This window comes from Falco punctatus (assembly GCF_963210335.1).
Source record: "Falco punctatus genome assembly, chromosome: 6".
Lineage (NCBI taxonomy): Eukaryota > Metazoa > Chordata > Aves > Falconiformes > Falconidae > Falco > Falco punctatus.
In genome coordinates this window covers 85,537,895-85,562,161 of record NC_137585.1, presented here as the reverse complement: position 1 = coordinate 85,562,161, position 24,267 = coordinate 85,537,895, and the positions used below count along the sequence as shown (strand labels likewise).

The 24,267-nt window shown below is 46.2% G+C and overlaps 1 protein-coding gene and 1 long non-coding RNA gene across 7 annotated transcripts in view; one reads left to right on the top strand and one right to left on the bottom strand.

Annotated features, from left to right (window-relative positions):
* Positions 1-3,268: 3,268 nt before the first annotated feature.
* Positions 3,269-16,800, bottom strand: LOC308066559. The gene is made up of 2 exons (XR_013929198.1): positions 16,687-16,800; positions 3,269-6,312 (listed from the first exon to the last, which is right to left on the bottom strand). It is a non-coding gene; the product is annotated as an uncharacterized lncRNA (long non-coding RNA).
* PANX2 (pannexin 2) overlaps positions 16,474-24,267 on the top strand; it is a 44,401-nt gene continuing 36,607 nt past the window's right edge. For 3 of the 6 annotated variants that reach the window (XM_080393991.1, XM_080393994.1, XM_080393990.1), the window contains exons 1-2: positions 16,474-17,096; positions 17,581-17,899. In XM_080393991.1, the coding sequence (XP_080250117.1) occupies positions 17,674-17,899 (226 nt within the window). In that variant the 5' untranslated portion in view covers positions 16,474-17,096; positions 17,581-17,673. Of the gene's footprint in view, positions 17,097-17,580; positions 17,900-24,267 lie in introns of those variants that run through there. The other 3 variants (XM_080393993.1, XM_080393992.1, XR_013929197.1) reach the window with 2 other exon arrangements.

Below are 24,267 nucleotides of genomic sequence, written 5' to 3'. Positions count from 1 at the left end.
AGCTGTATGTGCTACAGATACAGCCTCTGTATTAGGACGTTATCCACTCCCCACCGACTGCAAAGGAAGGAATCCCATTAAAAGCTCAAGAGGTAATATAATTAAAAAATATATATATTATTTTAAAAGAAAAAAAAAAACAGAAAAGAAAAAGAAGTGCATTGTCTTTACATCTGTGTATTTGCATTCATTGGGGCTGAAAATATTTAAATTATGACCTTCAGTCAGGGGCTTACTGAATCTCTCCCCTTTTAACAGAATATTACAGATGTAATGCAAATTTTTGAACAGCTGCCTATGTATTTAGTGGTGGATGTACGCAGTGTAGTAATGCATTAACACCTGAGTGGTTCCGTTAGCACAGACAGAATGAGACAGGTACCTCAGCAATTCTTCCACCTCACCAACATCTGCGTCAGCAGTGCCTGGGGAGGTACATACCTCCCTCTCCCTAGCAAAGTAAGAAATTCCTGCATGCCCTCTGCAGTGCCTCACACTGATCAAATGTATTGCATTGAAAGAAACTGCACAGCCCCATTTAACTCCCATTGCCAGCGGTTTCATGCCATGTATTTTAGACTTTGTTAGGGTTACTCCTGCTTTCTGTTGTGTGGTGCAGAGCAAGGTTTACACAGGCACCTTGTTTCTTTCTTCAGATAGTAGTCAGGTGTTCGGAGGTCTTATCAGGGTAACTGTTAAAGATTGGTTTTACTATGATATTCCTTTAATTTTTTTCCAGTTTCATTTCTTTTACTGATTAAAGATGTGTGTGTATCTTACATGCAGGTAAGAAAATAGATTGTGATCTAATATTACAAAGACTAATTTTCCTTTTGTGGCTTTGGGGTCATGATGAACAACTAATGCTCACAGATACTAATTGAATGTCCGAAGGGCAGCATCAGATTTTCTGTAGATATTACTTGTCTTGCTTGACTATTTTTTACTTTAGTTTTTCTTCTAATGTGAACATGTCATTATACTACTTTAATTCTGCTCCAGCAGAAGCCTTACTGAATAACCTAAGACTGTAAGTTTTTTTCCATCAAATATGTGTTGCTGTTACTGTCATATATCTAGCAGCTTGTGAATCAGCATGGAAGTTACTCATATGCTGTAATTTTCTCTTATCAAAAATCTAACAGGTACCTGTTTAATATCTTACAAATGCCTTCAAAAAGTCTATTACATAAAGTAATTATTTCAGAGTTTATCAACCAAATTTGTGCTTTGTCCAGATGTATTTGATGCAGTTTGCTTCAGATAGGAATTTCTGGGTTCCTGGTGTAACACCTGGTCTTCTCTTTGGCTTCTCAGCGATATACATCCATTATTAGAAGCCGCAGAGACATTGTGGCATTATGCAGAGCTGGAAAGCCTTCGGTTCCTGCCAGCAGAAAACATTACATGACCTGATGTTAGCAGGGTTAGGAGGAAGTCGCATCCATCCCACAGCCTTCCTACAGGAGCAGTGTCTGCCCTCAGTTGTTGATGAGCATTAGTTATGGTCCTGTACGCAGCATGTTCCCTACAATTGCTCCTCAGTGCAGACTGCATGGCCTGTAGTTCCCCATGTCATGGCACTCACCCAGTTTAATTATGAGTAAAACGTTTTTTTTCCAGACTAAACAGAACTTCTTCAGGTTTCAAGCAGTTGTTTAAGTTCAAAATTATTCAGATTATTTTTTAATGAACTCCTTAATAAACTCTCTGCAGATTAACTGGCTCCCTTAATTTGGTGGGGTTTTTTCACAACTGGTTATTTTTTAACAAGCTGTAGTAGATAATGATGGGATATAAAGTATCTCCCCCTTACTGCAATGTATTAATTTTATCTTCCTGCTACTTTCCAAATAAAATGTTAATTTAGTGTAACTCCATTTTCTGCATCATGACTGACAGCTTTACCCTCCCTGCCCACTATCTGATCTGTTCGGCTCTTAGTTTCATCTGTTCCAAGTTTGTATCAGGAACTTCGCCACTTGTCTGTATCACCACAAACAAAAGGGGTTTGATCAATAACTTAAGCTTCTGGCTTCAGGCATAGTCTAACTGCAGCAGTAGGGGCTCATGCCAAAATCAGTATTTTATAATACAAATTAAGCATAATGGGGATTATTAAACTATTGATATTCTCTGTTCAGATGTATGTAGCTCAGTACAGTCAAGTTAATATTGGGGACTTCCACATTATTACACCAAGATTGCAGCAGTGTCCAGCGAGAGCTCGGCCAGACTGGAGCCCGCTTGTGCTAGATGAGGTACAAATGCAGACATTTGCAAACATGTGTGCAGTGGCTTAGCCTTACCAATGTGAATATTTGCACTTTTTGTAGTATGGCTGGCTGTGTAGGACTATAAAATTAAGAACATGTGTCAGGGTTTACAGACCCACGGCACAACCAGCAACACCTGCAGGTTTGCCAAAACTAGCAGAGCAGCACATGAATTACAAATGTTTTGCCCAAGGCTACGTAAGTTAACATTCGTAGGGTTACAAGAAAAACCTGTTCTGTTGATAGATGAGAATCCAGCTCTTCAGACGATGTGTTGCGTGTAATCTTAGCCTAATAGCTCTTAGAAAGCAAAATGTTTGCAGCAGCTATACGGCACTTACACCACAGTAGCTCTCAAAGGAATATTTTCTTTCTAGGTTTGGGCATCCTTCCAGATACAACAGAGATGCGAAATGCTACCTATGTAACAAAAGATTATAGAATAGATTTAGCTTGGAAGGGACCTCTGGAGGTCATCTAGTCCAGCTGCCCTGCTCTGAGCCCAGCCAGCAGGGTCAGGTTGCTCAGGACCGTGTACAGTTGGGTTTTAATAGCTCCAAGGATGGAGAGTCCACAGCTTCGCTGGGCAACCTCTTTCAGTGTTTGGCTATCATTGCAGTATTTTTTTTTCTTACACCTAGTTAGAATTTCTATTGTTCAAACTTGTGTCCTTGCCTTCTCATAGGAAGGTGAAGACAAAAATGTTTCTTCGATAGTCTTCTGAAACAGGACAAATAAAATAAAGCCAAATTAAAAAAAAAATATTTGTCTAAACTGAAACTATCAGAAATTCCTTACAACTTATCTGGGAGGTTCTGTTTGCAATTTTGTTCTTTACTGGAGGACTGATAATTACTATCTGTGTCTGGAACAAGACAGAGTTAGTATTACTTCAAACCTTCATCAACTTAGTTTGCCTTATGATAATTTTAGGCATCAAATTTGCTTACACACCATTTTACCATTAAGTCAATAGAACTACTCAGAGGATGTGAATTACAGAAAGTTTATTTATTTTTCAGGTTTCAAACTGTTGTTTTACTTAGTTCAGGGGCACGATAGGCAAGGATACTCCAGACAGATAGCCCTAAAATCTAGATAACACAGCTGCAGACAGCAAAAATGACAGTCACACTAATGACCCTGCATGGCACTGCCCAGCACTCCAGATTCCTGGGGAACTAGTTCCCGTTTCTCCTCAGCCCAGGCAAGTTTCTTGCCTTTGTCCCACGCTGTATGTGAGCTGCTAAGCCCTGTGAAGAACCAGGACAAGGCTACTGGATGAACTAGAAGTCCACTGACGTTTACTTCTAAGTATCGGGCAGCTTGCAGCGATGGTTCGGAGCCGACTGCTGGGCATCCTGAGAAAAGACTATTGGGCATGCACAGACCAGATCTGCAGCTGGGGACACCGTGAGTGTGCAGGTGCAAACGCTGTGCTGCAGCAGGCAGCCTGCATAGCGAACCTGACTTACTCAGGACATACGGGACCGAGCAGGCGATAGGTGCAGCGTGCACGTAGAAGCTGTGAGGAGTCTCACCTCTGCCAGACTTCATGCGCTTCTGTCGGGGAAATCACAGAAACACTGCAGTCCTGCTGCAGGGTGCAATGCAGATGCTGCCTGCTGCTGCTGGATTCAAGCTGGTTCTGATCGGCAAGACCATGTTTTCACTGTGCTACAGAAGGCAGTATCTGTGGCACCAATACTGATCATTGCTGTTGAGCGTTGACTCCATTTCTCATATATATTTGTATTATAACGTTTTTGAGAAATGTTGCAAGAATCTTTCTTTTCTCGGCTCTTTACTTCAGTCACTTCTAAATTGCTGAGCTGAAGCCAAGCCAAAATATTCATGTATAAGCTATAGTCAAAGCGCATTCAAACGGGAAAAGATCATTATGAGTTCCTGAGTAGTAAATCCTGAGATTATTTTCTATTTTAACTCATTCTTCATTGCTACATTATTATTAAAAACAGCTTTATTATTAACTAGGAAAAGCACTGGTCTTATTAGGAATTTTCATCCAATCTTGTTGTTCCAGAAATAAATCTTTTGACATCCATGAGAATATATGCCCACATCCGGAAATAAATGCCAGGAAATCTCCATTTGCACATGCCCACTTGCAAACATTTGACAGCAAGAGCCACTGAAGATTGTATTCTGGTTCTGCATTACCTTTTCTGTGAGATTTTCTTCTAACAATGAAGAATGTCACCAGCTGAAGTCTTCTAGACACTAAGTCCTTCCCAGATCTGGTTTGGTTTACACTGGAACATCTCTTGAGGATGGGCTGATGCCCAAGTTCATACACAGCAGCATCTGCCAAAAGATGTGACAAAGGCTGCCTGACCCCTGTAAGTCGATATAGAAAAAATAATTGACCTTACAAGGCAGGTATGTGTTAGGAAGTATCCACACATAGAGACGTCAGGCTTGAGATGGGTAAAGTCCCTTTGCTCCCACGCACGCTGTTCTTGCCTAACAGGCTCCAATCAATGGCTGTCGGTGCTCATGCTGTGCCTAACGGCTTTATGACAGTTGGTAGGGGCAAATCCACCCTCTCCATGGGAATGCAGATCTATCTGTTCCCAGGAGGACACTTCCCTGTTGTGCATTGTGAGACTTGTTTTTTCTTAGTAGGCTCAAGGGCAGAAGCTGTGTTAGTCTGCCAAGGCATATGGCTTTGCAGGGCGTGCACGCTGTTTGGTTCTGTGTTTACTAGCAGTTGTGGTTTGGGATGCTAGATCAGAGAGACAGTTCATCATTATGTGAAGGCCTTGAGTATGGAGACTGAACACAGAGCATATGATAAATCTGGCAAAGAAGATGAATGGTGCGTTGTAATCCGTCAGCACTTAAGGAGCAGCAGAACAAGGCACAGCATGGTAGGTGGGATTGCACTGCCTTGCTGACACGGGATGACCAGTAATGGCTCCACAATGTCTGGAGGATGTCGTGGCTGTAAGGGAGGTACTCCAGTCTTTCAGGGCCATGGTACAAGACTGAAGAAATCCATTCAAGTACTGAAACAGACTCAGCAATTTTACTTGGAGTCCAGTACATTTAGAAGAATCAGGGTAGGGTTGGCCTGTGCATGTGCCACAAAACCAAAATGGCACAAAATCACCTGGATGTCAAGATTGCACAGTCTGTAACTGGAAAACTAGAGGTGGATATTTTTTTGTGGAGCAGAGCCCACATACTGATAGATCCCTTGACCAAATAATGTGCCCTCATAAGAACTATAGACTTACGGTTAAAGCAGGCACTGGAAATTAGAGATGCCATATGTGTTCAAATTCATTCCACGCCTTACAATTCTAATGAGTAATTACTTGCTGCAAATGCATGTGCTGTTTTGTGGATTGTGAACTGTTGTTAGACATGTTGTGCTGATACCTTACAGATTTTAAAGTGCTTCTTTTGCCTTTTGGGGGTTTTGGGTTTTTTGAGCGCTCCTGGGATAATGGCAGTATTAATCTTTACAGAGTACTTTGTGCCTAATTAATTGTAAGGAATTATGTAGCTGAGGGCTTTTATTTTCATTTACAGAATAAAATATCAGTTGAAGTGTAAATCTCTGCAATTGCTGGCTTGGGGACATGGGGATCCCTGTAACTGAACTGCGTAGGTTACTCACTGTTTTCATATACATTAATAATAATACGTTGGCACAGCTGCTGCTTCTCGTTTCCTTACAACTAAATGGAGAACACCAAGTGTTAAAAACAAGCAATGGTCTGTATTAATTTTGCCAATGTATGCAAGAGGATTAAAATAGTTATGTAGTTAGAAAAGCTGATCGATAGTAACAGTTAATGGTCCTTATCAAAAAGACTGCAACCTGCATGAACAGAAACCGATGAAAAATGCAGGAGTTTCACTTACCTCCTTGTCTCTCCTCATTTCCTTTCCCTTTCACATCTTTACTTGGACATGTGATGCAGGACTGGCTAGAGACTACATGGATGAGAACTGTTTCTCCCCTTCAATTGCTTGAGCTGTCCGACTCCATGGAATCATTCTCACTCTGCAGTAGCAAAAATGAAAAGGACAGATTAACTCCCTGTTAAGCATCTGTGAAGGAATCTTTGCAGTGAATGGCACATGCCTCTCTGGAACAAGACACAGAGGTCTGACCCATGCTGCAGGGAGAGAGGAGCTGTGTACTCATAACACTGTACGGGATCACAGACCTACAAGAAAACATGCTGGAAGTTGCTTAGGGTAGTTGTGAGCCAGCGTTGCTGTCCCTCACCTCGACACTCCTCCTTATTACAACAAACCTTTCAAGGTTCTCTGCTGCGTTCCTTCTGCATTCCTCTACCTCCTGGAACATGGCTTCTTCTTTTGCCTCTGTGCCAGTACCTTCCACAGCTCTCTTCCTGAAGTCCTTTCAGGGTAGCAGCAGTATGCCCAGCTTTCTGGCAGCACAGTTTATCTTGCAGATCTCAGAGCTCCATGCAGAACCCACTCAGCTAGAATTCCTTAACAAGCATGCAAGAGAAGGAATCCCTCCAATATTACTTCTGTATGTCAAGATGTAAGGTTAAAACCATCCTTCCTTTTGATACACTATTTATTTGAAGGCTGATGCATAGAAACAGCAAGACAATTTAGCATAACTGAACGCTCTGAGCAACTGTAGAATTACAACATTAGTATTTTCATTTATTTTTCATTAAAGAAATTTCTAACATCCTGTAGCAGATGAGACAATGTGGTATCCTAGGGGTTACAGCATTTCCCTGGGAAGTGAAAAATCTGAGCTTTAAGCTTTCTTCAGCCTAAAGGATTTGAATCTGTACTTGTCAATAAAATGCCTAATCATGCTGCAAAATCAGCGACAGCACTGGTGTACTCCATCCATCCTGCTGAAGCAGACCCACTGTGCAGCAGAGAGTCCAAGATTAATGGGACCAGGAAGAGAGGACAAGCAATAGGGGACCTGTGCATAGCACAGCGAGATAAGGACTCCCAGCAGTTTGGGTCCTGGAGAGTTTTGTTCCTTGCTTCATTTTTGTATTTGTGTATTTTGGCTTGTGATGCTCAGGCAAGCAGGACTAGCAGCAGAAATCAGGGTTCTTACCCCTTCACTTAGGGCTTACTAATAAAAAAAAAAAACACACACACACAAAAAAAAAAAAAAAACCAACCAAAAAACCACATCATCATCTCACCTGTACTTCCGTGTTTATTTGCATTAAAAGTTTAGTGCAACTTTAAATGTTTCTGGCTACACTGAACTGGAATTATGACGGCCTTCCATGTGATACTTAATACCACCGCCTGGCAGGATGAAGCCTTTACTTCGCAAGCTTCAGAGTGGAATTTGAAAAAATGTTGCTGATTGCAATCTGTACTGAGCAAAGCAGTTAAGCATGTGCTTTGCTTTCTTTTGTCAGAATTTGAAATTTGGAAGCAAGAGACTAAAACAAGAAACAAGCTGTCTTCTGACAAGGGAAGGATACGAGTATAAAGACACCCTCAACTCAGTACTGTCATGGTTTAACCCCAGCCCGTAAGTAAGCACCGAGCAGCCACTCGCTCACCCCACACCCACCCCCCACGGTGGGACGGAGGAGAGAATCACAAAAGTAAAAGTGAGAAAACTCATGGATTGAGATGAAGACAGTTTAATAGGTAAAGCAAAAGCTGCACGCACAAGCAAAGCAAAACAAGGAATTCATCCACCACTCCCACGGGCAGGCAGGTGCTCAGCCATCCGCAGGGCAGCAGGGCTCTGTCACATGTAATGGTGACCTGGGAAGACAAACGCCATCGCTCTGAATGGCCTCCCCCTTCCTTCTTCCCCCAGCTTTATATGCTGAGCATGACATCCCATGGTCTGGCATATCCCTTTGGTCAGCTGGGGCCAGCTGTGCCAGCTGTGTCCCCTGCCAGCTCCCGGTGGGGTGGGGTGAGAGGCAGAAAGGGCCTTGGCTCTGTGCAAGCGCTGCTCGGCGGTAACGAAAACATCCCTGCGTCATCGACACTGCTTCCAGCGCAAATCCAAAGCACAGCCCCAGCCTAGATACTATGAAGAAAATTAACTCTACCCCAGACAAAACCAGCACAAATACACCATACATTTATGTCTTTAGTCTCCTCTAAAGTAATACAAACTGCCAAAATTAAATTCAGATAAATGTTTGAGATGCTGTTTTCTCTGTTTTTTCCCTTGGTGTTAGTTTCTGTACTTTGGTGGGCTTTGTGTGAACGTCTGTTCAATCTCACACTGGCAATTTCGGCTCCAGGTCCCATGCACTATCATGCCCAACCTTTCCAATACTGTATGCATTCCCTGCCAGGAGCAATCTCTATGCAGCTGCAGTCTCTGGTACTGAAGCATTTCAGCACCATGTCTCACTGTCACCAGCTGCAGTACTGAGCCCCCCAAAACATCCACATTTGAACTCTGTGCAGCCTTTTGGCTTGCACCACTGTAAGCTGTCTCGACTCCACAATGATCAGCGTCATAATGACGTTAGAATAAAAGTACTAGGTCAATGCTGGAAAAGTCCCACATCACAGGACACAAAAGTACTCCCTGTTTCATTTTCTTGGTTGTTGTGCATAACTAGTTTGGAAGTCTTCAGGAAATGAAATGGGTTTAGCTTTTTGCATATAAAATAGCTTTAAAAATAATGATCGTTGTATATTATGTGTCTGACTTCTCCTTTAGAATGGAGACCTCAGATGTAACTGATAAACAGTTATGATATTTACTGATTAATCAACACACTTGTAAGAGACTAATATACCTTACCTGGCCAAGGAGCAAATGTCTAATATTAGCAGTAGTCATTCACAGCCGTATCACTACAAACACAATGCTGAGTTACAATTATATTGTCTGTTACTAGTAGAAGTAATTCATAATTGTATTACTATGAAGAAATATCACATGCAAGCTCTACCACATTACAATTCCATTGCCTTCCCTTCTCCACTTCGTATGAGGGCACAAGCCTATTCCTTGTCAACCCACCTTTGCACACCAAGTCTTTTGGACACAGACCTGAGGGGAGTCCAGCGGGTTGTCCCAAGGGTGTTGTCCAGCACCCTGATGGGCTTGGGGCCACAGGTCACCTTTACCACCGGAGGTGTCCACAATTCTGTGACCCAAATATCACACCCTTCTGTCTTCTCCACTGGATTATTCCTAATGCCTATTATTTTAATTATTTCCCGGGGGGGGTCCTATTAAATTATTTTAATTCCTAGTGTTTATTTTCCTAAGCCCACCTTTTCACCAACCCTGCACGTCCCTTTCTCTGCCTAGACTTCTCCCAGACAAATGGGACCCATTTAATGACCTGCTCCTAATTATTTTTTTCCTCATTGGTCCCAAGTCTGCTACATCCACCCCCAAATTTGATGTTTCTAACACTATCTAGGCAGCTTTCATACAATATGGTGTTACTCATCCTGTTATCTAGATAGTTCCAAGACTGCTTTCAGACCCTTTTGCTCAAGCTGGTTACATTTAATCTATACTATATGCTTTTTGGACAGAATTATGTGACCTTACTTTAGCCTTGACTTCCCTATGAACTCTGTTTAAGCCAAGCAGTTTCTTATTTTTCATAGAGACAGCTTGCATACCATAGCAACAGAATAACCCATTTTGTGCTCACAGTCTTTGCCCTTGAGCAGTTTCGGTCGCCCTTCTAGTTCCCATGGCCACGTTAGCTGTTTTCTAAGCCCAGTGTTTGAGCAGGGGCTCTTACTCACAGAGTGAGTGCCATGCCAGAGCTTCCGCCCCAGCGCATCCCTGCCCACAGCAAGCAGAGGGTGCATGAGTTGCTAAGAGAAGTCTTGCTCACTATGGGCCTTTCTTAGCACAAGACGATACAAGGAGGAAAGGACATAAAGAAGGAGGCAGAAATCAGTCTCCTGCATCCTGCGCTGCTGACACGGTGGCAGATGACAGCAGTGGGAAAGAGCCCAGGCCACATCAGGTCTTCCTGCAGCAATCCTTTCCTTCCTCTGCCCGGCAGGGAGAAGCTGAAGTAGAAGCAGAAGGGGGAGCGAGCAGCCAGCCTGGCCAGCACCCTGCTGCCACAGGCCAGGCCCCCAGGGACAGCACCACCTCAGCCACCAGCACAAGCCTCCTTTGCTTGAACACGTAACCAATACTCGGTAGACAGGAAAGGGACCTGGAATCAGTACCCCTTCTCCAATCATTTTAATGAGGCCGGTTGTATAATCTCTTCATACCTTCTCACTTCATCTGAACAAAAGGGAGCAAAATTTGCTTTTGATCACTCACTTCTGCTTGAGAAATAACATACAGCACAGTGAGCTGAAACTTTTAAGTTCTACTTGAACTGCAGGACTGGGAGGACTAGAGACATAAAAAAGAGGAGTCCTAAGGAAAACACTGGACGGATACTTGTTGAAGATGGTCATTGACTGATTAGTGATGAAGAAAAAGTGGAGGTATTCAGTGCTGGTTTTGCCTCAGTCTTTAATAATACTGATAGACCTTGGGTTGCCAGGTCTCCTGAGTCAGAGGACCACAAGTGCAGGAACAGTGACCTTCTTCTGTTTGTGGACACTGAAATTGTAAGGGGCCAGCTGTGTCAGCTGAATGTTCACAAGCCCACGAGGCCTGATGGGATTCATCCCAGAGTTCTGACGCAGTTGGAGGCTGGCATGGCAGGACCCCTCTCAATCATCTGCTAAAGGTCTTGGGTGTCTGGGGACGTCCCTGCTGACTGGAAATTAGCCGGTGGTATTCCAGTCTACACACAGGGCATGAGGGAAGACCCAGGGAACTACAGACCTGTTAGTCTAACCTCAGTTCCTGGAGAAGATTATGCTGGGTACTGTTGAAAGGCATTTAAAGAATATTGCACTCATCGGGCACAGTCAATAAGGGTTCACAGAGGGAAAGTCCTCTTTAACTCATTTGATACCCTTCTATCACAAGGTCACTCACCTAGTGGATGAAAGGAAGGCAGATGGATGTCGTTTTCTGGATTTTAGTAAGGGTTTTGATACTATCCCTTACAGCATCGTTCTGGACAAGCTGTCCAGCTGTCAGATGAGCGGGTTCACGGTGCACTGGGTGGAGAACTGGCTGAAGGGCAAGGCTCAAAGGGTTGTAGTGAATGGGGCTACATCTGGCTGGTGACTGGTCATCAACTGTGTTCTTCAGAGTTCAATTCTAGCGCCACTTCTGTACCATACATTTGTCAATGATCTGGATGCAGGAGTTGAATGCACCATTAGCAGGTTTGCTGGTGATACCAAACTGGGAGGTACTGTGGGACCTGTGGGACAGGAGGTCTTGTGGAGGGATTTAGATAGGTTGGAGCATTGGGCTATGATTAATGGGATGAAATCTAACGAGTTGAAATGCCATATTCTGCACCTAGGATGGAGTAACACCAGGCACAAGTATAAACTGGGAGAGGAGCAGCTAGAGAGCAGCCCTGCAGAAAGGGATATGGGGTGCTGGTTGACAGCAAGCTCAACATGAGTCAGCAGTGTGTCCTGGCAGCCAAGAGGGCAAACTGCATCCTGGGGTGCATCAAACACAGCAGAACCAGCTCGTCAAAAGAGGTGATTATCCCGTTGTATTCATCACTGGTGCAGCCTCACCTGGAGTACTATGTGCAGTTCTGGGCCCCACAATTTAAGGAGGATGTGAAGGTCCTTGAACGGGTCCAGAGGGAGGCAACAAAGCTGGTGAAAAGGCTGGAAGGAATGCCCTCTGAGGAGCAGCTAAGGACTTTGGGTTGGCTAGTTTGGAGAAAAGGAGGCTGAGGGGCAACCTCCTTGCTCTCTGCAGTTTTCTGAGGAGAGGAAGCGAGGAGGGAGGTGCTGACCTCTGCTCCCCGGTATCCAGTGACAGGATGTGAGGGACAGCTCAAAGCTGCACCAAGGGGAGGCTTAGGCTGGACATTGGGAAGCATTTCTTTACCGAGAGGGTGGTCAAACACTGGAACAGGCTTCCTAGAGAGGTGGTCGGTGCCCCGTGCCTGTCAGTGCTTAAGAGGCATTTGGACAATGTCCTTAATAACATGCTTTAACTTTTGGTCAGCCCTGATTTGGCTTAGGCAGTTGGACTAGGTGATTGCTGAAACTGGAACAGTCTAGTCTATTCTAAACAAACCCAGAAGAGATCCACTAGCAAAGAGACATGCATTGCTGCAAAAAATATTTCATCAATGTCAGCAATAGTATCACATCTTACTATTAAGAGTCACTTTTTCTTAACAAGGAGCACAGACCCTCCTCTTACCGCCAAAGCTTTGTCTCGGTGCCAGCAGCCACAGCCAGGCTGCATTGCCAGTTGCCGCTTTTCACTCTCATCTGGCATCTCCCTTCACTTTACTGCCAAAACCCTCACCTTCGTGCTAAGACCCACTGTCACAGCTCACTGCCATCTGCCAGTTCCCATTGCCAACAGAGTCTCATCTCACTGGGTGCATCTGCAAAGGCATGCCTGCTCTCACCAAAGGCATGACTGCCGCTCACACAGGCAGACAGCAGTACCTGCAGAGCTGTATCAGCACTAACTGCACACCTAGCCTAGGCAAGAGCATCCATGCAACCATGGCAGTAGCTGGTCTGCGTGAGGGCCACGCTGTCCCCACGCCACTGCTCCATGAGTGATGCAATTCTCAAGGTGGGCTGATGGGATAAAGGCTATATGGATTAGAGTCACAGCCTTGACTGTGACCCCATAGCTCCTTCCCAGTCATTATCCCAGATGTTATCAGGGAAGCCGCATCCTTTCCATAAAGACATCCAGGGGCACTACATGAAAGATTCATGGTAGCCTGACAGATGTTAAAATCACCAGATCAAAAGGCAGCAGTTCCCAGGTGACTAGGAACTGACAAGGAAAAGGACAGCATGGAGCTGCCCTTGGGGAAATGGCTAAGCTGGGACAAGCTGTAATGCAAGAGACAGTGAGTGGGATTCATGTGTAAACTCTGGACACCTACAATGGGAAATGATTCATCCCATTTTGAAGAGGACATCTGCACTGAGTCACAAGAACTACACCATTACATCTAGTTACTTCTCCTCCTACATGATTCAGGAATAGTGCTCTGCATATCTAGCTCAGATGCCTTCACATTTGAATAGATGAATCTCACCCTGCATCTAGAGGTAGTGTACCCTCTGCTTAGAAGGCAAATTCTAGATGCTATAGGTCTCGTTGTCAAAATTTGCAGTCTCTCACTTTTACTCATTTGCTTTTAAATTTCTGAACTTTCAGAACTTCAGAAAACAAGATTTTAAAAAGCCGTTCACTCTACCTTCAAGAATCAATATATGTTATAACACCAAATGATTTATTCAAGCTGTCTAAAAATAATACTCCTTTTTTGATCTTTTGTTAGAATTAATTAGAATTCATTCACACGACTTTCCACTTTGATCTGTAAATCAATTTCTGACCCTACCAGGAGTCTGTGAAATATTTATTAGCACAGGATTATTATCACAGCCTGATTATTGTCTAGATTATCCAGCAGCATACATGCCAGCATGTTATTGCTGAGAAACTTGGCTATGTTATTTGTCTGTAAATTATGACAGTACTTTTCCTTATCCCGGTCTCTGCCCTACTACAGGTTTCTGTTTACTCATGTTTTGGTCTGACAGTACTGTTCCATCTTGACTGTCTCTTTGGCTTGCTATACAGACATCATCTTGCCAAGCAAGATTACAAAATCAATATGATTACATCAAATAATGGTATTATAATGAATCAAGCTTCAAAAGAGAAATTTAAATTACTCATGGATGTCATATTTATTTTAACAACGGAGTGTCTGATTTATGGTTATTTTTCTGTGCCAGTAGGACTCTTTGCATATTAAATGTGGAACTAGATATAATATAGAGGGAATATACAATTGTTGTCTACAAAAGTGCATGTGTCATGGAAAAGATGGATATGGATTGGTCCAAATACCTTCCCATAACTAAGGCACATCAAATTAAATTATGTTTGAAACAAACTGAACAAGGTGGGTTTGACACAATAGGTTGTAAGCTTGTGGAATTCCTTAATAAAAGAGGCTTTGGATGCCAGAAATTTGCACAGTCCCAAGAGGAGGCCAGAAAAAATACTCTGAGAAGAGACATTTTGGGGGTTATTACACCATCACAAGCTCAGGAAATTCCCCGAACAAAGCTGGAAGCTGGGGCAGTGTTAGGGAAAAGGCATCAGTACAGGTTGCCTCATTTATACGCTTCCTTGATTGTCCAGTTAGAGCCACACTTGGAGATATAAGGGACTGGACAGACCTAGGATGGCTGCTGCTACGTTCTTAAAGGTTGTAGATGTTTATACTGAGTTTCCTCAGAAATGGTTACTAGAGGATGGCATTATTTCCTCATGGGAAAATATGAGGAAGCATCTAGAGCCAGCAACTAGATAGCAGACAAGTGGTAAGGACTTAGGCAGGGGAAGATAGGAGGAGAAATACCACAGAAATCCTCTGAAAACAAAAAGCAAGCAGCTAGTTTTGAATTGAGTAATTGGACAGGCAAAAGAGAGGATTCAAAAAGGAGATGACAAAGTGTGGATCAGGAAAATGGCCTTTCAGCAGCATTCTCAATGAGGAGGACAAGACTGTCAACAGCAGATAAAAGCATGGTGAAACAATTACAAAACTGAAAGTCTGAGCAAAAGTTTTTTTAGCAGATTAGCTGTACTGCCTCAGGCTGTCAGTCCACCTTGCTCAGTATCATTCCTCTGGCAGCAGCAATGACAACTGCAGAAGGAATGTTGTTGGAATGGAAAGCCTTTATATTAGGAGATGACAAAATACAGCTATGGCAAGAGAATTTGGTGCGTCCATCCCTCACCATAGGTAGGAAGGATTGTTGAGGCTTGAGGCCTGACCCAGCAACTGTCCCCAACCTCTCCTCACACATGGGAATGACACAGGCATTCCCATTCCATTCCCAAATTCACTGCACCAAGCTCCTCGCTGCTCTGTGTCCTACCTTGCCCTGCCTGCTCTCCTGCCTGGGATAAAGCTGGTTACCGAGAACTGTCTGCTGTGCTACATCACAAGTACCCACTGTACCTGAACAAGGGGGTGAGAAGATGGTCTCTCTTCTCCCTGTCATCTGCCCATAAGACAGATACTGCATGTTGGCCCTTACAGAGGACCAGCATAGCCACAGAGACTACAGAGGGTGAGGAGCAGGAAAAATGAAAGAAGCGATGGTGGCAGCTTCAAGTTTAAGCTCTCCTGCCTTCTCATCCTCAGCAGTCTTCAGAAGCATGTGGCACTGACAGCTTTGAGTCTGCTGCCTGGGATCCTTCATCAGGGCTGCTGCCATCAGGACATCCCTCTTGCCTTGCTCATTACATCCCCGCCTGGATGGAAGGACCCCTGCCAAGAAGTATTATTTAAACCTTGCACTCAATATTTAAACTTGAATAACAAGCAGGACCATCATATTGTTCACAGTGACTGGGGAAAGGGAAATTTACTCATGCTGTGTTGCAGATGACAACTGCAAATCTTTGAGAGAAATGTCAGTAGTATTTGTTTAAGTGCATCTCTGGTTTTCATCTAGAGTACTACTAAATATAAAACGCATAAACAACTTGAGGAGGAACCGTGACCTGAAGCTTTTGTCAGAGTGCCATAGCTGCTGGCTATGATGCAGCATGTATGTCCTCCTTTGATGCTGTGTGGTCCAGCTTTTGCCCAGAGAGTGCTCCACTCCCAGCCCATTCCAGAGATGGACAGCAAGGTCTGGTCACCTCTGTGAAGACACAGGCCTGAACCCCATTAGGCTGAGGCAAGCTGAAAGCTGTCCTTTGCATTCCTGGCAAGCTCTCTGCGCCTTAGGCTGTTTTATCAGGTGTGGCTGACCCCACAGAACTTTAAAAAACAGGCACCCGGACGGGTTTCTAAAGGGAGCACCTGCGTCCTGACGTGCCCGAGGCCCAAGACCTGCAGGGCACAGGCCGCCTGGGCGAGGGTGTCGCCGTCGCTCACCGCTATACCCCGCTCCTCACCAGCGCCCCGGGGCGGGAGGCGCCGCCGCAGCCGGGCCTGCGCTCCGCCGTGCGCGCTGCGGGGCGGCAGGAGGGGGAGCCCGCCCGGCGGCACCCGCTCCCCCGCCTCCGGGTCTCCGCTCCAGGGCCTCCCACCCTCCTCCTCCTCCTCCTCCTCCTCCTCCTCCTCCTCCTCCCCCTCCCCCCGCCCGTCCCCGCGCCCCTCAGCGGGCACTAACGGCCACCAACGGCCGCCGTCCCCGGGCCGGCCGCGCGCGCCCCGCGAGCCGCGCTGGCGCATGCGCGCTGCCGCCGCGCGGTGGCTCCTGCAGGGACGCGGCCGTCGCCGCCGCCCGGGGCCGCCGCCGCAACGTGTTGCACGGTGCAGCCTCGCATGTGTTGTGCATGCACCGGCTGCCTGCGGCCGCCTCGGTGCGGCCGCTCCCAGCTCCGCAGGCTCCAGCTGTTCGCTTCAAAACCTTAAAGGACCTCTGCGTTTCCGCAGTTCATTCCGGTGCTGCTCTCGCCTCCTCCTCCCCACGGCTGCTGCAATCCCCTTCTTGAATTGCTCTGCACGTTACTGCTGCTTGGTGCAGGCGGGCACTTCCATGCAAGCGCCAGCCACCCACTGCAATAACAAGCATCAACACATCATTCGCCTCCCGCTCCAAATCCGGAGCGATTTTCTTACTTGCAGAGGTGCAGGGGCCTTTTTCCGGCAGGAAGGTCCAGTGTAAGTTTATTTGCGGCTTCCGCTGTTATTTACAAGTCATCGGTGTTGCTTACCATCCCCTGGGAACCGAGGGAACCGAAGTTGCCAGGTAAATGCCCTCTTCCTTGGCTGCAGCACTTTGAGGCAGCTCCAATCTGTCTTGTTGCATGGCTGCTTCACCGCTATCTGTACAGCATGAATTGCAGAGCGGAGGCAGCGTTGAATTGCATAGCTGTCGCCGGGCAGCTCGCGCCGTTGCCCGCCTCTCGTGACATTTCTCCGCCGGGCCCTGGGGAGAGGGAGGCTGCCTCGTACCGCGCAGCTACCGCTGCACTGCTGCTGGGGTGGCGGCTGCCCCGCCGCGCCGTTATCCCGGCCCGCTCGCACCGCTCCCCCCGGCGCTGCGGGGGGCGGGCGGGGGAGAGCCCCCGCGGGGCGGTCGGCGGGGGCGCCGCGCTCCGGGCCCGGCGGGAGGCCGGGGGTAGCGGCAGGCCCGGCGGGGGCAGGGTCCCGCCGGCCCTAACATGGTGCCGCTGCGGCAGAGGAGCGCGGCCGCGGCCCCGCCGTTACCGCTGTCGGTGTTGTCCCCGCAGGCCGCGCGGGCGCCGCCCGCAGCCAGCCCGCCGCAGCGCGCCGCCCGTCCCCGGGGAGGCCCGGCGGCGTGAGGCCGCCCGCCGCCGCCGCTTATGCAACACATCATCGATAACCACCCCGACATGGCCACCGCGCTGCTGGCGGGCGAGAAGCTGAAGGAGCTCATCCTGCCGGGCCAGCAGGATGACAAGGCGGGCGCGCTGGCGGCTCTGCTCCTCCAGCTGAAGCTGGAGCTGCCCTTCGACCGCGTGGTCACCATCGGCACCGTCCTCATCCCCATCCTCCTCGTCACCCTCGTCTTCACCAAGAACTTCGCCGGTAAGGGCGGCGGGGCGCCGGCAGCGGCGGGGCGGGCAGGGCTGTGCCCTAGTGGCAGCTGCGCGGGACCGCGGGTGCTGAGGGGGCGGCCTGGGCGGGCGGGGGCAGCAGCATCGCGGCGGCAGCCACTCCCTAACAGCTGCCACCAGGCTGAGGAGGCGGCCGATCCCTCGCCTTCGCCTCTTGGCAGGTGGGGGCAGCGGTGGCGGCCGGTCCCTGAGGGCCACCGGCGCTGAGGGGGCAGCTGTGGCGGCCGGTCCCTGAGGGCCACCGGCGCTGAGGGGGCAGCTGTGGCGGCCGGTCCCTGAGGGCCACCGGCGCTGAGGGGGCAGCTGTGGTGGCCGGTCCCTGAGGGCCACCGGCGCTGAGGGGGCAGCTGTGGCAGCCGGTCCCTGAGGGCCACCGGCGCTGAGGGGGCAGCTGTGGCAGCCGGTCCCTGAGGGCCACCGGCGCTGAGGGGGCAGCTGTGGCGGCCGGTCCCTGAGGGCCACCGGTGCTGAGGGGGCAGCTGTGGCGGCAGATCCCTGAAGGGCCACTGGCACTGAGGGGGCAGCTGCTGCCTCTCACCTCAGCAGGCGAGTGACACCCTGCTCCCACATTGGGGAAGGGACCCCAGCCACCCCACCTGGTCCCGGGTGGCTGACCTGCAGGCAGCAATGACGTGGGGAGGCGCAGGGTGCGGTGTTATGCCTCCCGAGGTGGATCCTGGACAGGCCCTGAGCTGGACCCTAGCTGACTTAAAGCGTTTGTCCTGACATTAGTTAAGGCGTCTAGAGCATGAGTGTTTTACTGGCGTCCTAGGCAGAGGCAGTGCTCTCAGGGAGACTGATGCAGGATATGGAGGCATACGCACACTGTGCTTTGCCGTATTGTAATAGTGGAAATCATGGATGTTTGTATCTGTTAAGGGCCTGTGTCTTGCATATAACCGGTAACCGGGGTTTAAAAAGCCCACTTTAATTACCTGTCACCACCAATGTGGAGTCCTTCCCGTCCAGGAAGGTCAAGTTTTAATGAGCCTTGGAAATTAATGACCCAATAAACTGTTACGACACCTTTTGGGCCATTAGCGGGTAGGTAAACATTGTTCTACTTTGTGAAGTATAGGCTTGATGAGTGTAGCTGCCAGTGCATGACTGCTTTTAAGGTACCCTGAAGCTCCATACTGAAGATCCATGTGAAGGCACTAGTGCTTTAACATACAGGACCAACCTGGCAGTCTGTAGCTTGTAAGTCTAGTGAGAACTGGCTGCTTTCAATCAGTCTAAACGTACCAGAATCAGGCTCTTGCTTTGCACGCTGCTTTGGGATTGACTTCCAACACTTAATATCCTTAATACTTGTTTTCATTATGAGATAAAGTTGAATTACCTAGAAGAATAACTGCTTGCAAAGGTAGTCTTGAGATTTTTCTTAATTATAGTTAAAACTTTTTCACTCTACCTCAGTTTTTAAATATATCATTATGTAGCTCAAGATCTTGAGGCACAGCCTCGTTTTTTGGATGGTCATCTGGAGATGTCTCAGAAAGACCATATTTTCAGGCCATGCTGAGCTTGCCGAACATCTGAAAACAATCTTCATAGCAACTGAAAGGCAAGATTCACGGTCACCTTTGGGGATCCTCGGTAGAATGCAGTGGTTTTGGGATCTCTTCCTCTGGTTTGTAGAGAAGTAAACTAGCAAAAGGCAATCCTACAGAAGCTCACAAGAGTGCATACTTACATATGTGCTTTCATACTGTTTGAGGTGTACAGGTTTGAACCTCAGTAGGCCTAAAGACTTGGGTGCAGTAAAGGTCATGCCCCCTCATGTGTGTTCCTTTACATAGTGTAAGTTTCCTAGCAGAAGCCCTTGGATGACTGTTTGTGCAGACAGCAGTAACTTGCTCCGTGCGATCAAGTCCCCCGAGACTGCAGATTGCAGAGGAGGTGCCAAGTCTAAAAGGCTCAGATTTATACAGTGGATATCCCGTCTGCAAGGCTAAACCGTGGTCCACACAAGTACATGAAAGAGAGGGTATCTACTGAATTTGCTCGCATCTGCCTACATCGCTGCAATTGAGTTTATTTTGTGCTGTGGAAGACTATTCTCTAGGCTGACAATTGTGTTCCAAATTTGTTTTTCAGAAGTATTAAAAGCAATGTCACTTGTGTACACTTATGGACTGCATATGCTTATTTGCCCCAGTAAGATCTAGAGCAATAGCCTATTGTGTCTTGCCTGGGCAAAGCTTGTAAGGCAACACAGAAAACACCCTTATGTCTTTGGAAAAACACGAGATAAGACTTTTTTTCTCATATGATGTCATGTGTTTGTTCAGATGGTCTGCAGTTAGAAACATAGTATGAGAAAAAGAAAAAAATTAAAGATACAAGAGAATGTAATAGAAACACTTAAGTGTCTGATGAAGCTAAATAGATTCTTTATTGTGGTGGAGTTGAAGAGTTCAGGGTTAGTGGATTCAGTTCTGCTTCCACAGAGTTCAAGAGCAAAACTTCTATTAATTTTAATGTGACCTGAATCAGATGTTACTCTGTTAACAAAATAGTATTTACTCAGACATCTTTACTAATTCAATCCTGTCCAGAGAGTGACCCTGGTAATAGCAATAGTCCAGCTGGATGCATGCTTACTACTGATACTGAAGTTTGTGTTATGTTTTCACCCATGCACTGGCACTGATTTTGGAAAAAACCTGACTTTGTCTGATGGCTTTGGATATGCTCCCTGTGTACAATTTAAATAATAGGTATGAAAAGTACAAACTTTGCTGATGAAATTGAGTAAGGTTCTTCTGCCCCTTAGTTGTGAATATCATAGTAGCTTCCCAACTTTGCTTTGGGCCCTTGTGTGCTTATCTAATACTTACCATTTTAGTGATATCCACTGCAAGCCATGGAAAGCTACTGTCATGCCACTAAACTGAGAACAACCCCCTTTTCTGGGATCTATACCATCTTATTAAATCAGTGTTGGTAAAGCTCTTGGAACAGTGGTGTGTGCACTTGAGACATAAAAGTGTAGTTACCAAAAAGCCGTGGTTTCTCACAAAACTTTTTGATGAGGATTGGAACATCTGCATGACAAGTGCATAAAGGAACTAAGAGTCTTTTATCTCTCTGATCTACCTTTGAGTTTATGTGCGTGGGATCAAGTGTAGCTTAAAGCATAGTCAACAGCAACTGTATGGTCTGTGCAACAAGTGTAGTGAGAGCTGCTTGGTCAAGCAGCATGGATGTCCTGCCCCGGGAGTGTGCAGAAGGCACCCCATCGTCACAGGAAGCTGGAGCATCCCAGGGTGGCACTAAGCCTTCTGGAGCCAGAGGCTGTGGTGAAGCACGTATGAAAGCAGAATTCAGCCTCAACACAGGACAAAGAAAGAGTGTGTTATTTATTTAAAAGATGATCATTAACAACCTTAAAAATCATTATATCTGTAGTAAAATATATTGTATACTGTTGTTTACCTGTGAGTGAAGATAAAGTTATTAGCAATGTTTTAGTATCATGGGCAAAGGCAGTTAGGTTAATGCATTTGCTATTCATGAGAGTGATTTCTTTGTCCTCATATTGGAGTGTTCTGATCTTTACATCACTTTTCAGAAATTAAATGATAAATTACTGTTGCAGTAGCATCAAAGGCAAGACCTAATTGTTTAGCAGATACTATGCTGATTTGCTGAATAAATCACAATCCATCTGAACTTTATGTGTTACAAAAGGCTTTAAATTGAGTATAGGGCATTTCTTCTATTACATGGATCATAGAATCATAGAATGGTTTGGGTTGAAAGCCGTCTAGTCCAACATCCTTGCCATGGGCAGGGACACCTTCCACCAGATCAGGTTGCTCAAAGCCCCATCCACCTGGACTTGAACACCTCCAGGGACGGGGCAGCCACAACTTTTCTGGGCAACCAGTTCCGCTGTCTCACCATCCTCATCATAAGGAATTTCTTCCTCATGTCCAATCTAAAGCTACCTTCTTTCAGTTTAAAACTGTTGCCCCTTATCCTGTCCCACAGGCCCTAGTAAAAAGTCTGTCTCCGTTCTTCTTATAAGACCCTTTAAGTATGGAAAGGCTGCTACAAGGTCTCCCCAGAGCCTTCTCTTCTCCACCCTGAACAACCCCAATTCTGTCAGCCTATCTTCATAGGTGAAGTGTTCCAGCCCTTCTTCACGTCTTTCCTCTGGACTCGCTCCAACAGGTCCACGTCCTTCTTATGTTGGGGACCCCAGAGCGGAGCATAGTACTGATGGGATATCACCAGAGCCAAGTAGAGGGGTAGAATCACCTTCCTCAACCAGCTCATCACACTCCTTGTTATGCAGTCCTGGATTCTTAGTGTCCTTACAGTCTGTCTCAACCTGAAAAAATGGGCTGTCATCCTTGGTTCACTTTTTTGCCCTGTAAATGAGTCTGTAACATAGCCAACATTTATTGGGAGATAAAATTCTGTTTCCAAACTTCACTACTAGATGGCAGTGCATTTTGGGTGAAATTGAGCTCTCTGCAGAGGGAAGGCCTGGGGCATACACACCGCTAGGATGTGCTCGAGGGTTAAATTCAGGCTGCAAAAGGGTCAGTGAGAGTTTGACTATTGATTTCCATGAAGACCGGACTTGACGTTGATCGCTGAAGTAAGATACAATTCTTGCACAGGTCCCTCTGCAAAGAAATGCATACAGCCTTTCTTTGCACTTCCTAAACTTTCTTTCATAAGAGAAAAGAAAGTCACTCAGCTAACCTCATACATCATAATTTCTGAGTCTCCAAATTCTCCCTTACTGTTTTTCAGGAAAACTAGTGTGATTCCAGAAAGGACACACCTAGAAAGTTAATTAAAATAAATCCATGTGCCATATTTATACTGGGCATAAGATCATCATCAAGTAGTTTAGGAGCAATAGTCAGCTACCCCGCACGAAGAAAGCCCACATGAGCACCAACAAGAGAAGAATGATATTGGTTCCCTTTCTAAAACTCACCCACGGACAGACTTCATGTAAAACCAGGTCATCGTGTATTTAGAGGCCAGTATATGTTGACCTGGAGAATGATAAGGAAAGTTTTGGAGGCATGTTTCTCTGACCCAGTGGGTGGATCAGGATTTAAGTTTTCTGGAGTCACAGTGTTCAGCCCTGGTGAAGGTGCATACGGAAGGTAGCACAGGCTAAAGGAAACCTCCCCTGTAGCGATGTCTGTGTTGAGAATAACAGTGCGCACAGCTGGTAGTCCCAGGGGACCTTTTGCTCTGGGGCTGGGGGGTTTGGAAATTACTGCTTTAAAGACAGCAATTAGATTTTTTCTTCAAATGCAAATACCAGTGTGTTTGAATTTCTGTCAGAACAATGACATGACCCCCGTCACACCCTATACATTCTTAGGTATCTGCTGGATATGCAGATGTATATGCATATGTATATGCAGTGCTTTGCAAAGGTCCATGCTTAGATTTGGCTCCTTGGAGGTTTGATTTCCCATACCTGAAGATCCAGAAGCCTGACTTTTCATTCCCTAGCAGCTTGAACAGTTAGTTATTCCTGTGCAGACTAGAAGTAAAATGCAGCTAATATGAATAGAGAGTTCAGATTTCGTAGTACTGCACTGCCCAGTGCAGGAATGGGTGACTATACCAGGCACTGGCTGGTGGAGAAGCAAACTGTAAGCCTGTGAGTACAGGTTGTCACTTTTGTCCTTCCATTTTAGCTGCAGTGGAGCCTGCTGGATTGTTCCCTTTCTCACAATAAAGGTTTTGGGTTTTTTAAATTTATTTATCTATTTATTTATTTTTAAAGAAAGTATTTAAAGTGTTTCTTTGCTGAAGCAGACTAGTCTTAGGCTAGTATTTAGTGAAAAAAATGGTAAACCACCCAACTCTAATTGTTAGTAGGTCAGGCTCTAGTCCAGCTATAGTTCAACACAATGAACAACACTGTGTTGGTGTTCAGCAGTTGGTTTTAGTTACGATGTTTCAGTATCTCGGGTCAAGGCATGGTAAGTCAGGGGAGATACGGATCTAGATAAAAAGGGATTACTCCTTTAATATACACCACGTTTCCATTTTCACTTCTAAAATGCACAGAATGCAAAGTATTAGACCACAATATTATCAGTTTGATGTTCCATGTGTTTTTCTGTTATCCTCTGCTATCCCTGTTTTTACCATGGAACTAGTACATACAAACCACAGCTACAAGTAGGATGCTGCTGGGTCAGCAAGTACTGTATTCTGTCCTCTGTGACCAGCAACGATGCTACGAGCAGTGAGTGGTAGCCTTTTGTAGTGAAGCGTCTCGTGGTGTTCACTGAACTTCCAAGACACTGTTCTGCAATCCAGTTGATGAAGAGATACTTGGTTTTC